At 38.5% G+C, this 16,807-nt stretch overlaps 1 protein-coding gene across 2 annotated transcripts; it reads left to right on the top strand.

The window, feature by feature from the left end:
- Positions 1 to 2,394: 2,394 nt before the first annotated feature.
- cdk4 (cyclin-dependent kinase 4) lies at positions 2,395 to 15,923 on the top strand. Of its 2 annotated transcripts, none has more exons than XM_047584019.1 (8): positions 2,395 to 2,659; positions 7,389 to 7,624; positions 7,718 to 7,853; positions 8,008 to 8,175; positions 9,134 to 9,243; positions 11,029 to 11,079; positions 11,178 to 11,313; positions 15,122 to 15,923. In XM_047584019.1, the coding sequence occupies exons 2-8, from the start codon at positions 7,407 to 7,409 to the stop codon at positions 15,221 to 15,223; spliced, it is 921 nt and encodes a 306-aa protein (XP_047439975.1). In that variant the 5' UTR covers positions 2,395 to 2,659; positions 7,389 to 7,406; the 3' UTR covers positions 15,224 to 15,923. The 2 variants fall into 2 exon arrangements, with proteins under 2 accessions (XP_047439975.1, XP_047439977.1); XM_047584021.1 differs by lacking the exon at positions 2,395 to 2,659 and adding an exon at positions 3,318 to 3,458.
- Positions 15,924 to 16,807: the final 884 nt, after the last annotated feature.

Raw genomic sequence — 16,807 nt, 5'->3', positions numbered from 1 at the left:
GGCAACACAGCAAAAGTGTAAATCAAATAATAATAATAACAATAACAATAATAATAATTGTATTGTGCATATTTCTTACACTGTGTGTTTTGTTTGTTTGTTTGTTTGTTTTACTATAAAAGAGCTATCATTACTGCCACTAGTAACAGTTGTGTTATTCCTGATGTGATAAAAATATTTTAGTTACCGATAACATCAGACTCTCTGACTTGAAATCCGTTGGAAATCTGTTACTCAGAAATCACTAGAGCCTGTAAGTGTTTCCACAGCAGTTCTCCTGGTCGGGCACAAAGCCCTGGAGCAGTCGGACATTTTTAGAGAAGCAGTGCCTTGTTTTAAACTTTTGACCCAGCTACAGAGAGAGTCAGCCTATCACTGTCACTGTCACAGTGCTACATCTTCAGTGCGAATATTGACAGCATCTGATTCGTTCCCCTCCAGTGTGGATTTGTTGTGCAGGAATCCAGAGCACATAAACTGTAACTGACCAACTGGGATCCAACTTATAGACCACCACAAGTTCACTATTCATAGATGTCTGTGATCACATGTCAGAGCAGGCAGCCTGTGCATTTTGTTTCTAACCATTTTACATCGATTGAAGAACAATAATTAACCTTTAATGAGTCACTGACTTCAAGATGGACTCTTCATTACACTGAGTCACAAACTCAAATTACATTCAATCCAATTTCCCCCTTTGGACATCTTTTTTGTCAGTTCTATTAAAAACTTAAATGAAACACTTAAATAGTCTTTATCCCGGGTCGTGTGTGCAGTAGTGTGGACAGACTATTAGTTCAAATGATCGTGAATGACCTGCAGATTCCCAAACTATGAAAAGTAGAATCATTAAAGTTAGTGCAGTAGTAACCCTGTGTTAATGCCAGAATGAAATAAACTCACAAAATCTTATTATATCTTCTTGATATCTACCTGATGACTTGTAGGTACAAAGATTATTTGACAATACAAACTACCTAAGTCTTATATATTGTGCTTATTTTTCTCATTATAGACTTACTTATGTAAGTATACTTACCATCAATTTATTTTTGCCTCAATCTAATTTCTATTCTGTTTGCAAGCTCAGGTCATCTACCAGAGGCCTGGGAGTTTGAGGGTTCTGCTGGTTCAGTATCTTATCTGTTCCTAAGACTGTTCTGGACTGAGGCTTCCTGGGATCAAGGCTCTGTAATATATCTTTTTAGATTTTTTATACTCTTATTTTTATTCCTTAGTCCACCCATACGTGCACTGTGTGCACTGTCTGTGATTGCTGAATGTCTGTGCTGCTGATAACAAGAATGTCCCCATTGTGGAATGGATAAAGGCATGTCTTATCTTATATATATGTATGTATATGTCCTCTATTAATGTCATCTCATCCTCCATTCTTTCCAACATGGTTTAAAACTCATGCACGGACACAGCTGCTTTTGTCTGGTTTTGTCCTTTCTTGACTGGCTGCAAAACAATTACTTCAGCTTATATTGTTGCACGGGCTCTGTCCAGTCAGAAACAAGAAGTGTTGTCCCCACCCTTTAATCTGAAATGTTGTTGTGTTTTCTGAAATGTTGCTTTTTTTGTGAAATGTTGTGTTTTCTGAAATGTTGTTTTTTGTGTGTGTGTGAAATGTTGTGTTTTCTGAAATGTTGTTTTGTTTTTTGCGTGAAATGTTGTTGTGTTTTCTGTAATGTTATTGTGTTTTGTGAAATGTTGTTGTGCTTTGTGAAAAGTTGTTGTGTTTTCTGTAATGTTGTGTTTTTGTGAAATGTTGTGTTTTGACCTTCAGGGCCACCATATATTTTATATGATCAGCTACTGAATAAAAGTACATTGGTGCTCACTTTATTTTTGCAAATAATCTAATGACTTTTCACTTCTCCCCTATATTTTTGCATGTTGTGCTATACCTGTATGACGATTTTATTTTATGTTTATGTTTATGTAAAATACATGGATATACCTACAGTGCAAATGCTATATTTTCTGTTTCTGGATTTGTAATCACTAACACATTAAATGTTTAGGAGATGCTCTAGGAGATGACTGTAAGCAGACAATAATGTATGAGGCTACAACTAGTCTCCATGGCTCCAGAGGATGCTGGTGAATAAACATGATATATAGATTAATTGGTAAAACACTGATATCAAATGCATTATATTTATAATAGTTTAATTGGGAGAGGTGACAAATCCTGCATATGGCTTGATCTGCATGTCATTATATTTCCTTGCAGCTGCCTCACAGTCAATGGCACACATTTTATTATAAACATAGTGCCTTTACTACGCCTGATATGCGTTGTGAGTTGTACACAGCCTGATCAAAGAAGTTGAAGTTCTTCATACATGATGTGCAGCTGAAGATTTTGGCTCCGCCTCCTCCAGAGTTGCTAGAAGCAACAGGAAGACAACCCAAAAAGGGTGCAGGCTGGAAGAGAGAGAGAGAAAACAGAGGAGGCCCAAGTTATATCGGTTTGATTGGCTTCTCCTCATCAGATCCAGCTCGGGGCTGTAAACCTCAGCCTCGACCCGACTCCTGCCACCTCTGACCCGCTTGTGTCCGAGTTAAACGTGGCAGAGCAGTGAGCATGTCTTCCTCCTAGGGCTGGACTGAGCCTACCTGCCTCAGAAGAGACTAAACAGGCGAGGTGAGTGCACTGTCTAAACTGTCGATTGAGCCGCTTGTGTGACTCGTGTGAGTGTGTGTGAGACACTTTTTTGTGCACTGGATACGTCTGTAATGTGTGCACAGATGTGAAAATGGAAGTTACAGCCGGCGGTGATCCGGCCGTCTCCGCCGTCGTCTCCAGTTTATCTGCTCTTCCTCCGCCACGTCAGTGATCATGTAGGTGAGGAGGGAAAAAGTTTGTGTGGCCTGCTGTTGTTGCTACACTTTCCCCCCAGTTTAATTAACAAAGGATCGCTATGGAGGAGCACCACGTGTCGGGACAGAGGGCTTTCCGTCCGTCCTGGCCTGCTGCTCTCTCTCCGTCTCTGTGCCTCCGCCCACTGGGCTGCGTTTCACTTGATAAAGCAAATGAATGAATGAAATAAGGGGGAAGCCAGCTGCTGTCTTGTTTAGTAATCAATACTGACAGACCCTGCTGCTGTGATCAATAGCTGCTGTTACAGGCAGGGAGGTTAATGACCCAGGTGCCGTGAGACATCAGTGAAACTTCCAGATGTTGGACCTAAATAAAATCTGTCCTCCTCTCTGTGCTGGTGGGGGCTGCTCCGGCCTGGTCTCTGCGAAAAGGAAACGAGGAGATGTTTTTAGGCTGAGCAGCCTGTAATCACTTCCTGCAGGACCAGAGCAGACACCACAGCAAGCCCGGCCATTCATTATGGAACTATTTTAAATGAAAAGTGAAATAAAGATGAGGACGTCTGACTGATAGACTGATTGGTAGATACTATGAGCGATATCAGCAGGTAGCAGATACTGAGGTTGGTAATTCTTTTATTATTACGATATCATTTCTATCATATCATACTATATTAAGTACTTTTGCATATAGTAATCACACACATTATCAATTTCAAGCTAAGTTTAGTTAATGTCTGTCCCTTTATAATCTGTCAGATGTGTTTTTAAATTTTCTTGACTTAGCTCCATAAAATAGGATGGGAAAGGATGGGATTGCAAGTGTGAGATCACATGATTTAAAGATTTTAAAGTGTTACAGTTAAAGACGCTTACAGTTTCAGAAAAAAACTATAAAGATGACGCTTCCTAAATGTTGTTTCAATAGAAATGTGTTGTCGGGGCCCCCCGTGGACCACTGTGGGGCCGTGAGCGTTTCTCAATATCAAATACACAAAACATTGCAAACATTTTATTACATGAAATAAATAATAAATTCAATGCATGTATCACTACAAAGATTTGGGTCATATCAGTAAACAGAGCAGAGCAGAGCATGAGTCACTGGAAAGAAATTATGAGTAAGCATAGCATAGCTTCAGACACTACTTAAAATTTGACTTGACATTTTCTTCACCTCTTTATCTCTCGTCCAGTATTTTATTTCTCAAACTTTGTGGCTCTTTGTGGTTGTGCTGACTCCCACAGCTGCTTTCCCGCAGTCGGCCTACTGAGTGAAGTTGCACAACTGCAGTAGATGGTAGACAATAAAGACCTAAGATCAGCTGCAGCTTTTATCAGTCGAGCTAATGCATCTTGATCATCAGAAAAGAACATGCCATTGGTAAAATTATAGTATTTTAGTTTACATTGTATAAAATATCTGCATGAAAACTGTATGTAGTAAATCTTAAATTTCGATTACCATTTTTTTTTTCATGTGTGGTAGGTCTCCGTGTTTTGTTTGTAGTTTCTCCACTGTGATCAGTAAAGTCAGCTGTTGTGCAGAAGAGAAAGTCTTATTTAGTCCGTCTCTCAGTTCAGTTGTGACTGAATAACGCTGAGAGGAGTTTGTATAGCTTGATTGTCTTGCAGATGCACAGGAATGCAGGCAGATTCTTGTACACAGACTGCTGTCTGACTCAACTGTCTTTGCATAACAGGAAGAAATGTGGTGTGTCAACGCAATATCGTTTCCTCTCATTAACACCAGTTTATCTTGACCACTTTAATAACTGCGGTTTGGCAGCATATATAGGATTATCACAAGTTTAAGCACAATGTCATGTAGTTTGATCCACTATCATGGCATGTATCTATGCAGTGGATTAGCACTCTCTGTAAACATATGGCTTATATGAATATACCAAGTCTGTAGGCAAGGGAGAAGGCTAGGTCTGAAACTTTCTGGTTTCCTTTTGTAGTCTGAGTAGTATTGACCAATCCCTTTCAAGTGGGCATACTGGTAAATATTGCCTGTAGACAGAGAAAGAGGCCCTGCCGTACCTTCCACAGCAATCTAATAATACGTTGCAGATAACTTGAACACAACTCCTGGGTTGGCTGAGTGTAAACTATTCACTTGTACACGTTGTTCCTTAACACCAAATCTGTTCTCATGTCTCCACGCGCTAATCAATCTTTAAACAATGACCAGCGGTCAGCATGGAACAGGAAGTCTTGGCCCAGATATCCGGTATCTGTTATCCAGATATCTGGTGGCTACACCAGACGTCCCGACGCACTGACCTTTACTTGCACAAGCTAAGCTATCGGACCATAGCTGATGGGTTCTCAGATTGCTGCATTATTAAATTCTTTGAGATACAGGAAGCTTATTAACGTGCCAGGTTTTGAGACAGAGTGAGACGTTATTTGGTGAAATAGCTGATCACAGCTTGGGTGAGATTTTCACTAAATTGCCTGAGTCGAAATAATGCAGCAGTGTACTGTCGTGTTACACTATCTGTTTTTTCTTTTCAGCCTCATGATACGAACTTACAACACACTCTCGCTCTCTTGGACAAATATTACTTGTCTTGGACGGTGAATTGGGGTTGTGCTCTTTTGTTACTGTATTCTTCTCACACTCACAAAAACAATTTGGAGGTTTAGACACATAAGCATTTAAACATGGAACTGAAGAACTCATTTTTTTTTAATTATTTCTTTGTTGCTCTCTTTAAAAGTCCAAAGAAATTCCTTTAACTTTTGTGGAGTGGAGCATGTGGCAATTTAAATTCACGCTAGGAAGTACCAGGAAAATTAGGTGGTAACGGATTTCTTTCCATCCACATCAACACAATGTTCCCTGAGGTGGGAGTCTGTGATTGGTCAAAATGGCTCATTCGTTTTGGCCTAAACAAGACCAGCAGTTTCCTGTTGTCTGAAGGACCACAATTTAGGCACAGTCAGTTTTGTCAGTTGAGGGTATGGTTGGAATTTAAGCACCATAACCACCATTAAATGTAAAAACAGGACCTGCATAGAGGTTCATATGATGTGACAGGCAATAAAGCAGAGTAAGTTGAAGGTGCATGGATGGATGAAAGTAGGTTAGGGGATGGGCTGAGCAGGGGACGTTTACCACACTGGTTCAACACATTAAAAGGCTGAGGCTCAAACAAAGGGGAGGAAGGAGTAGGATGGCATTCTCTCTGGTTGTGTTCCTGCTTCCTGGTAGTAGAGCGAGGGGAAGGAATTTGGTGAGTTTGGAGCTGTTGGACGAACAGCTGCTCGGGTCGAGTGGTTGACGATGTTTCCTGTGCTGCAGAGTTGTGGCAGGAGGTCCTGTGTCAAATGCATTTTCTTTAAAATGTCACCACATTCAGTGAGTCTCTTTAGTTCTTTCAGTAGATCAGCTACTTTGACCTTCAGCTTGTGGGCTTCTAAAGCTGCTGATGAATCAAAGATTATTTTTGGGAGTGGGTGTTTTGTGTTTATTTGGCAGTTGACAATTGAAGAGGCAGGCAGGAAACATGGGGTGGGACATGCACCACGGGTCCCCTCACTGGATGTGTCATGTAACCTTTATGGTTAGGTGACACTGTAACTGTAGTGCTTCACCTTTGAGATGAATTCCTCTTTACATGTGACTACAATGTGCCACACATTTCACCCGTTTGTACCCAAGAGAGTTGTTTTACTAGATAGAAAATGCTGTGCACTTGCAACTTCAGGCATATTAGAAGAAGACCTACAGCCAAAATGTTTGAAATACACTGCTGAGAGCTGCTGAAACCAAGTGCCAAGTGAAAAATGTCACGTGTTAAAGTTGCACCTGTCAATACTTTTCTATTGGGTCAAATGACTTGCATGCCATATCAAATAGCTTGCTATTTGTTACATACTGTCTACAATGTATCTTTTTTTCAGCTCTAAGAAGAATGTAGTGGCTTTCAGCTGATTGTTTTGATTTTATTGCCCAAATGGGTACCGTCCTTATTGCAGTCCTGTAACGGTAGATGGTGGCAGCACAGACACTGAAGAGCATCAGTGGACTGGACGCTTTTCTGTTGGTGAAAGGTGAAATCAGCACTTGCTGGTAATCTAATCACAAGTGGTCAGTTTAAAATATAGAATTTCAGTTAATTTCAGATGCAGAAGGTTTGAAGGAAAACGGTGAAGAATTTCAGCCTCAGCTGTGTGTTACTGTCTCCTGAGGACACATCTGTCTTCATGACCTCCAGCTTATAACAGCCGGGATATGAGAGGAGTTGATTCCTTGTCCAGTAAATCAAGTCATGAAACACCCATTGTGCTGATTAACCGTTTCTGGATGTTCATTATCGCACTGTTTACCCATTCTTATAATTTATATATTATATATAATATAGTTATATTTATAACTGAATAAGTAACCTTAAATGTTCCAGGGGATGTGTTGTAGTCTCTTTATCCTGTGTCCTTTCCAATATCTTTTTTGTCTTAACGATTAACACTGAATTTAAACCATGTTATCCAAGTACCTCAGCCCATCATCACCTTTTTTGATATCATGTGTTATGTTTCAGTCTGCCTGAACTGTAGCCATGTCCTACGGCACCAGTCTCCAGTACGAGCCGGTGGCAGAGATTGGTGGAGGCGCTTATGGGACTGTTTACAAGGCTCGGGACACGGAGAGCGGACAGTTTGTGGCTCTGAAGAGCGTCCGTGTCCAGACAGACCAAAACGGCCTCCCGATCTCTACAGTCAGAGAGGTGGCTCTGTTGAGACGGCTAGAGCAGTTTGACCATCCCAACGTGGTCAGGTAAGACAGTTGTTAAACGGTTATTTTTTCACCTTGTGTTGTCTATAATTGATTATGAACACTTCTCATGACAGTTTTCCCCTTTCATACCAGGCTTATGGATGTATGTGCCACCAAAAGGTCAGAGCAGGAGACTAAAGTCACTTTAGTGTTTGAGCATGTGGACCAAGACCTCAAGACTTTTCTAGAGAGAGCTCCAGCTCCGGGATTGTCTCCTGATCGCATTAAAGTGAGAACCGCCAAATGCACTAAATTAATGCACTGCAAGGATTTAGTTATTTAGGTATTTCAAACTCTACTTCAAAACTAAAACTGTTGAAGTATTATTTATTGAAGGCATGTGTGTATGTGTGTGTGTTTGTGTGTGTGTGTGTCTTTTGCAGGATTTGATGAGGCAGTTGCTGTGCGGCCTTGCATTCCTTCACTCTAACCGTGTGATGCACAGAGACCTGAAGCCAGAGAATATTTTGGTAACCAGTAAGGGCCAAGTGAAGCTGGCTGACTTCGGACTAGCCAGGATCTATAGCTGCCACATGGCCCTCACTCCTGTGGTGAGAACTGTAATTTCCAGCATACGTATTAGTCATCAAGATTAGTTTTAGTACATTTTAGTTTTTTTTTTTAGTCATTCAGACTTGTTTACATGCATTTCATTACGTTACAGAACTTCTTTTTTACTTTACCCTATCCAGGTGTATTACAACTCACCTTTTTGGAACAACTAAGCTACTATGAGCAAGCAGTTTCCCTTGTGGATGATTAAAGTCTGTCTAGGTCTATGTCTAACATATGATTTTCATATAATAAGGCTGCAAACAGCAAATGGTTGGCTATGCTTAGCTTAGCACAATAACAGCGCAATAACAAAATCTGCCAACAGCACCTTTAAATCTCACTAATAAACACATATCTTATTTGTGTCTTTAGAAAAAAAGACAATACTATATTGTTTCACATATGGGAGCAGTTATGTCCTGGAGCCGTAACTAGTAGCCAAGTAGTAGCCTGGTCCAGCAGCTCTAACGCCCCATAACAACAACAAGGCATTTCTACGCCACATTTTACAAGACTTCATTTTTTTATCACTGAACTTTTGATGTGCCAAGTGGTAGTAAAACCATTGCGTGTTGTTCTCAGATCAAAGCTATTTTCAAATAGCCCTGATCCTGTTATAAATACTTTATTACTCATTTGGTAATGTTCGTTCTTTGTTGTGTCACGCAGACTGTCTCTAAGTTTAGCCTGCTAGCTTGCTAAATGTTACTGCTTGACACTAAACGCAAAAAAACCTGTAACTTGATATTCATACTGCTGTATAATGTGCAAAATGAATTAAAGGTAGGATGTTAAACACATATGTTGTTTTGTTAACATGTAAAAAAGAAGTTCTGTATTTGGATATCCCAATAAGTTTTAACAGCTAGTGATTTTGATTTCATTTTATTTATTGTATTGTGGAAATCATTTGGTCTCCGTAGAGTTTATGGACTCCATGTTTGTGTCTCTCAGGTGGTGACACTGTGGTACAGACCTCCAGAAGTTCTGCTGCAGACCAGTTATGCCACCCCTGTGGACATCTGGAGCACAGGCTGTATCTTTGCTGAGATGTTCAGACGCAAGTAAGTGCTACATTCCAGTTAATATGTTTGTTTTACTCATCTGTGTTATAATATGATTTTGTTAGATAATACCTATCCAGCTGACCTGACTCTAGGGATTGTGTTTTCCTCAAAAATGAACAGATTAAATGCAATTTGCTCAAAAGAGAGACAAAGGAACAGTGCATCAGATTTCAGTAATCTGATTTATTCAGTTAAGAAGCAGCAGTGATTTCATTCCATATCTTTTGAAGATGGAGGTTGGTGCTTGCAAAGAGAGCACCAGTTTCTCATTTAACTCCTGAGTCCAACCTTTACAGAATATGATTGATTTGCTTTTCCAAATACTTTCTGAAGAGAGCCACTCCTCAGATAATGTTTTATATTATTTCTGTTCAGAAAGCATCGGATCCTTTCACATGAATCGAACAACATCACATGTAGGGTAATCAGAGAAGCCCAGGAAACTGAAATCAGATCTGGACACACGTGTTTTATGTCAGGAATGGATACACATACCTAACGCTGACCACTCGATCTTAATGCAAGGTCTGAACAGGGCTTAACGCACTGACACCATTCCGTTAGACATAACAGGTCATTAGTTGCTCGTCTTGGCAGAGGTGGGTGTGCTCCACCTTCTTGTTACTGAGTGATGTGTGTGTCCAGATTTAATCTCAGACACTTTTCTGAGTCAAAGCAATGTCAGAGAGTAGCAGTTCAGATAGTAACTAAATGGATCAGATCACAATAGCAGGTTATCTGTGTCATCTGCTCCTGTCAGCCAAGGTGAGTTTGTTCTCTGTTGCACCATTCAGGCACAAGGCAAATCCTAGACTTAGACTTAGATAGACTTTACAAGGGAAAGGACTTGGTGACAGTAGCTCAGCTGCATATAAAAAAAACTCTTGAAAACCACTAGTAAAAAGAAATGTAGGTGCAAAATATATATATAGTAATAATAATATAATGAAAATAAAATAGATAATATTTTACATAAAATAGATGAAAAAAATATTATATAGTATAAAATATAAAAGTATATAAATATAACAATTTGCATATGTACAAATTTACTATGAAAAGAAGTAAATATACACTGTACACATAATACTTACTTATGAACAAATAGTACTTACTCTAGAGATAAATAAAAAATAGGAAAACAGGGTTGAATTATAGGCAAAAAAAAAAAAAAGCCTCAGCCAAATCTGTTAATATTAAAATGCAACCTTTCAATACCATTATTTATTTATTTTTTGAAGTATGACCTGGATCTGAATCAAGGGTTACTGAATTGTACTTCAGTTTTCTACCATAATAAACCATGATACAAACTGACTGACAGCTTTAACACTACAACCTGATTCAGAGACTAAAAGAGTATGTACATTTAATGAATAGGCATTTTGAGATGATGCTTTCCAAATTAGAATTAACTAACTATATGCTGGACTAGAAAGGGCAGTTCATCTGCACACGGGAGCTCCATCTAGTGGTAAAAATGACATACGGTCTATCATGAAAGTTGTGGTCAACGTGGGAAAGTAAAAGAATTCTGAGAGAAGATTGTGAGGTTATAATAACTCACATATACACGTACACACATACATCATATGGTTCATCAGCAAAGTTTTAAAAACGCTACAGCCATTTATTCTTTGTTTTTCAACCATGTGTCAACCATGTTGATATTTACTTCCCTGCACAAATATGAAAACAGAAATATTTTTTAATATAAAGGTACAAAATGAACTTCCAGTGATCAGCATGTTGACTAAAAGTATAAACTTTTCTGTTTGTTAGACCTCTCTTCTGTGGAGAATCAGAAATGGATCAGCTTGGGAAAATGTTTGAGTGAGTATCAAATATGTTCCATCACATTCACTCGACTAAGAAATCCCTTGGCTGAACTTTCATGTAACTCCTGTTTGAAAAATTATGTGTCATTTCAGAGTTATTGGCTTGCCGACTGAAGAAGAGTGGCCCACTGATGTTACACTATCCAGAAAAAACTTCCCCCCTCTCACGGCTCGACCAATCACCGACTTCGTTCCAGAGATAAATGAGAAGGGGGCCCAACTTTTGCTGGTAAGGCTCCAGAATTAAAAGTAAAAGCGGATGCCTGTCTTTTACTGGTGCTTGATTTACATCTTCCCTTCACATCCGATGTACACTTTGACAGATGAACCACTGTAGACTCCAGAAAAATTTCATTTGCTCATAACACAAGTCTCAGGAATTCTACTGCTGCAGTATTAAAAAGAAATGTCTTGTGACTAATGTTGATTGCCCAGCTGGTAATCCTGCTGAAGAAATCACTACTCATGTAGAGTAAGTAACGAAAAGTGTTCTTTCTGCAGGCTTTAGAGAGGGAGTGCTTGTAAAACTGAAAATAAGACCTCAGATCTCTCCTAATGGGCTAGTTTAAAAATAAAATTAAAAGTACATGTTTTTTGATGGCTGTTTTTTTTTTGTGATTAACAGCTGATTTAATAATTTGGCTTTTTTTTTAACTGGTAGGTAGCCTTAAGTCTTATGTTTGGAGAGGTGTAATTTGGCATCATGGAAGGATGATAACTTAAGAACGCTATCTTATATCATTTCATCATGTGGGCTGTTTCTCATCCTTGTCCCACCAAAGGGAGAAAGAAATGTATTCTCATTTAATCACAGTGTTTTGCTAGTTGTTAGTGACTGACACTGTTATAGACTGTCCCTGTGCCTCTGAATGTAAGCCGTGCTCCGTGTATGTAGTAGTACTACAGTCAGAAGGGTTGGAAAGGAGATTTGAGGTAATGTACTTTCATCACTTATAAAACATACTTTCCATTTATTGCATTTCTGGTATAGATCAAGTTCAGTGGTGGAATTATACATGTTTAATTGGTTGCATGTCATCAACCCTGACTTTGCTGCTCTTTATCATGTCTTTGCTGTAATCTTATGTACATAATGTACTCAATCAGGTGATTAATGATTAATACAAAGGAGCTGGCTTCACAGCCAGTGATACTTAACTGATATATACACTGATCAGGCCTAACATTATGACCACCTTCCTAGTACTGTGTATTTCTTCCTTGTGCCTCCAAAACAGTTGTGACTCATCAGATAATACACATGGGTCTTCTGAGGGTGTCCTATGGTGTCAACAGAATAGTTAGTGGGGGCCTTTATGTCCTTTGGGTTGAGGGGAGGGGCCTCTGTAAATCATACCACAGATACTTTAGCAGTTTGGGATCTAGTGAATTTGGAAACCAGGTCAACACCCTTTGCTGTTCTTCATGTATGTTTGTTGATGGTCCAAAAGTTTCCCAGTAGAACATTGAATTGTCACAAGATGGTCAGTGTTATTCACTTCTCCTGTCAGTGGATTTAATGTTGTGGCTGATTAGTGTAATTGCTAGCAGGTGGTAACTGCTGGTACTGTTACCTGAGTTGAACAAAAAAAAAATTATAATCAGTCACACTTGACAGTGTGTAGTTAGCACATCCCAAATACACAATCCAGCCTTGCTTATCAAGTTTTTGTCTGTTACCAAGCAGCAGATCCTACGTTTTTCATCTTGCTGAGCTTAAAAAAAAAAAAACATATACACCACAAGTATTTCTCATTAAAATATATGGTTAGGGTATGAAAAACTGAGCAGAGGCACTGGTTAGTTGCTGCTTTAATTGCAGTGATTTATTTTCCTCTTGGAAACTATATTTAATTATCATTCAAATAGATAATTGCTGTTGCTACCATGGTAAATTGCATGACATGGAGGGCAGATGTGTTTCTGCACCAATTCTTTTTGAATTTTTTATTTTTTATTTTTTTTTAAAAGAAGCATACTTATATACATTTTCACCTTGGAGGTATATCTGGGTCAGCATCTCCAAGGAAATAATAAACATTTTGTTGTCAAACCACAGCACATTGTTAGGGTCTGTCGTAAGCCTCTCATTACATAAGTTTCACCTGTTGACATTTCGTTGGTCGTATAAAAGCACTGAAAAGACAGACATCTAGATTAAAGAAGTTAGCTCGTAGTACTTCATGGAAAGCAGTTATAGGAAGTTTGCATTCTTATGAAATACAGATGTCTTATGTTAAATGTAGGATAGACATAAGAGCTTCTCATCTCTAACTCTTTCTCTATCGCTCTTTTTTTTTTTTTTTTTGTATGTTTTCTTATTTGTCCTAAATGGTTACCAAACAGAAAGTTTCTTAATATACCCCCCTGCAGTTTCTTCTGGTTGCTTGGAAACTGTTCCAGGCCTTTGCTTGACACATAAATAACTCTTCATTCATTTTCCCATCGAGTAAGTGAATGAAGAAATTATCCTAGAGAACAAAGGTGTTTTTTTCACTATGGGTACATGAGATCTGCTGCTGGCCATGGACTGTTTCTCTCTGAATCCAGTCTGTATGCTAAGCTAACCATCCTCGGATGTTATGCGGACATGGGTACTTCTAACTTGTGAACCTGTGAACTAAATAAAATACAGCCGGTAAAATAAGTATTGAACACGTCACAATTTTTCATAGTAAACATATTTGTAAATATGCTATTGACATGATATTTCACCAGGTGTTGGTAACAACCCATGTTATCCATATATAGGAAGAAACCAAAACAAGTAAGTTCGGAAATGAAGTTATGTGTAATAATGTAAAATAACAAAGGGAAAAAGTATTGAACACACACCGAAAGGGAGGTGGAAAAAGGCATGGAAAGCCAAGACACCAGCTGAAATCTATCAGTGATCAGAAAGCCATCCTGCCCCTTGTCAGTGCAAATGAATATCAGCTGGTTCAGTCCAAACTGATGTCCTATAAAAAGGTGTGTCATTACCAAGATGTCACACAAGGAACATCTTATGATGAGTAAAAGCAAAGAACTCGCTGAAGACCTTCACAAACTTATTGTTGCAAAACATTCTTATGGCATTGGTTCCAGAAGGATTTCTAAACTTCTGAACGTTCCCGTGAGCACTGTTGGAGCCATAATCCGGAAGTGGAAAGAACATCATTCAACCATAAACAGCCATGACCAGGTGCTCCTCGCAAGATTTCTGACAGAGGAGTGAAAAGAATTATCTACTACTACTTTGGATGCCATAACACACACCATGTTTGGAGGACAAAATGCACTGCACATCACCCCAAAAACACCATACTGACAGTGAAGTTTGGAGGTGGAACATCATGGTGTGGTACTGGCAAACTTGATATAATTAAAGGGAAGATGAATGTAAACATGAACTGAGACATTCTTGAGAAAAATCTGCTGCCATCTACCAGAATGATGATGAAACAAGGGTGGACATTTCAGCAAGACAATGATCCCAAAGACAGAGCCAAGGAAACTCTCAACTGGCTTCAGAGAAAGAGAATAAAGCTGCTAGAACGGCCCAACCAACCTGACTTGAATCCAAGAAAATCTATAGAAAGAACTTAAACTCAGAGTTCATAGAAGAGGCCCATGGAACCTTCAAGATTATAAGACTTTGTGTGGAAGAATGGGCCAAAATCACACCTGAGCAAGTTTCTCCGTACAGGAGGCGTCTTGTAGCTGTCATTACCAACAAAGGCTTTTGTACAAGGTATTAAATATCAGTAAGCGTGTTCAATACTATTTCCCTCTGTTATTTCACATTATTACACATAACTCAATTTCTGAACTTATTTGTGTTGGTTTCTTTCTATGTATAGATTACTTGGGTTGTTACAACACCTGGTGAAAATGTCATGTCAATAGCACCTTTAGTAATATGTTTACTATGAAAAATTGTGATGTGTTCAATACTTATTTTACCCACTATAAAATTGTGTTTTTCTTAAAACTATTCCGTTAAGACCTAGATTTTAGATCACAGCTCTAACAGAGTGCTGTTCTTTCCCCCACAGAAAATGCTGACCTTTGACCCCTTGAAACGAATATCAGCCCTGAAAGCACTCGATCACCCATACTTCCAGGATGAGGAGACACTGACTCAAACAACAAGCTGAAATCAGGCAGTAAAACATGCAGCGAGAGGTAACAGTGTCTTAGTTTAGGGTTCCAATGCCATTCCTCGTAGCCTTTCGTTTATCTTTGGAATATTTTTTCCGTTATTCCTGCATTACAAAAAAAAAAAAAGATTATAGCCCGAGAAAGGGAGGAGAGTGAACATATGAATCACTGACATGTTTCTCAATGTGTAAATGTCTCAATTAATGATGTCAACGTGTCTTAAAGGACAGTATCAGTGTTCTTACTTTCTGTATCAGGAATGTCTGTCATCTTCTAAATGTTGCTGTTGTTGCTTTTGTTGAATGTCTGGCAAAAGTGACAGGTCAGATGGTTAGAGCAGTAAGTAGCTAGTGATTTTATTGTACGTGTTTGAACATTTCTCATACAGAATGAACAATAACACTGTAGCCTTTGAGAGGCACTGAGCTGTGTGAAACCGATTTAACTTAACTGTATTTCAAATCATGTGAAAACAGAAACTGTTTGACGTAACAGACGATAAACGCACAAGAAAGACACGCATCGCAACAGTACTGGTATTGCCCTTAAATTAACTCAAGTATTTTTTTCTGTTATTGGAGGACTGACGGTTTGGACTTTCATTTAACTTTTTCACATTTTTTTGTTCTGTTGCTGAAACCACCTGAAATCAACCATTAACTCATTTACAAATCAATAAAAGAACTGTTTCAATCACTTTTCATTTGTGCATTATTACACAGATGGGAATAAATCTGAATGATGAATGAGAACTGAAATGAACTGACTCGGACGTTATATTCTGTTGTTTCCTGGTTATTCCATTCAGGTGATCACTGCAGTTGTTCTCACCGCTTGAAGAGTGCTTTTATCAGATTATCATTTTAATAATTTAACTGTATTCGACAATAAGGAATCAAAAAACCTCATTAATTGTTGGTATGTAAAAATTTAAATTGAGAACATGAATTCCCCAGTTGCTAGCATACCTTTTTACTCAGGAATATAGTAAGTAGTAATAATGGATCAAGATGGAAAATATACTTGTTTGCTTTCCTGTGAAGAGTTAGATATAAAAGACCGATACCACTAATATATCTATATATTTTATACACCAATCAACTATAAAACAGCACAAGGTGTTGACCTGGCCTCCAAATTCACTAGATCCCAAACTGATCAAGTATCTGTGGGATGATCCACAGAGGCCCCTCCCCTCAACCCATAGGACCCAAAGACAGTCATAGTGCCTAAATTTCATGAAGATACAAAAATAAAATAACATAAATAAACTAAATAAATTTGAATAAACCATAGAGTGAAGAGATTTATTCTTTTTTGCTGAGGTCTAAACATCTCAAATACATGTCACATACAATACTGATGTCATTGATGTTTGCTGATATTTATGACAACTCACTTTAAGTTTTACAGTTTAAACCTTTGGATTTAACTAACTAGATCTGATTGTGTAGATGTTGATGGATTGATGAAGTGGAGATGAGCAGAAAGGGAGGACAAGTGACCAGATAAAATATTTTACACTGCAATTTTTGTGTTATTTATAAGCCGCTTATTTTCATTCCATCTCTTCTATATGC

The sequence above is a fragment of the Mugil cephalus genome, chromosome 4, assembly GCF_022458985.1.
Source record: "Mugil cephalus isolate CIBA_MC_2020 chromosome 4, CIBA_Mcephalus_1.1, whole genome shotgun sequence".
NCBI lineage: Eukaryota > Metazoa > Chordata > Actinopteri > Mugiliformes > Mugilidae > Mugil > Mugil cephalus.
This window is presented reverse-complemented; position numbering and strand designations above follow the sequence as displayed.

What these genes read in the sequence shown, in the direction of transcription:
- cdk4 (XM_047584019.1), top strand. Translation starts at nt 7,407, where the DNA reads ATGTCCTACGGCACCAGTCTCCAGTACGAGCCGGTGGCAGAGATTGGT. An exon ending in ACATGGCCCTCACTCCTGTG is followed by an intron (nt 8,176 to 9,133) that starts GTGAGAACTGTA and finishes TGTGTCTCTCAG; the next exon opens with GTGGTGACACTGTGGTACAG. An exon ending in AGGGGGCCCAACTTTTGCTG is followed by an intron (nt 11,314 to 15,121) that starts GTAAGGCTCCAG and finishes TTTCCCCCACAG; the next exon opens with AAAATGCTGACCTTTGACCC.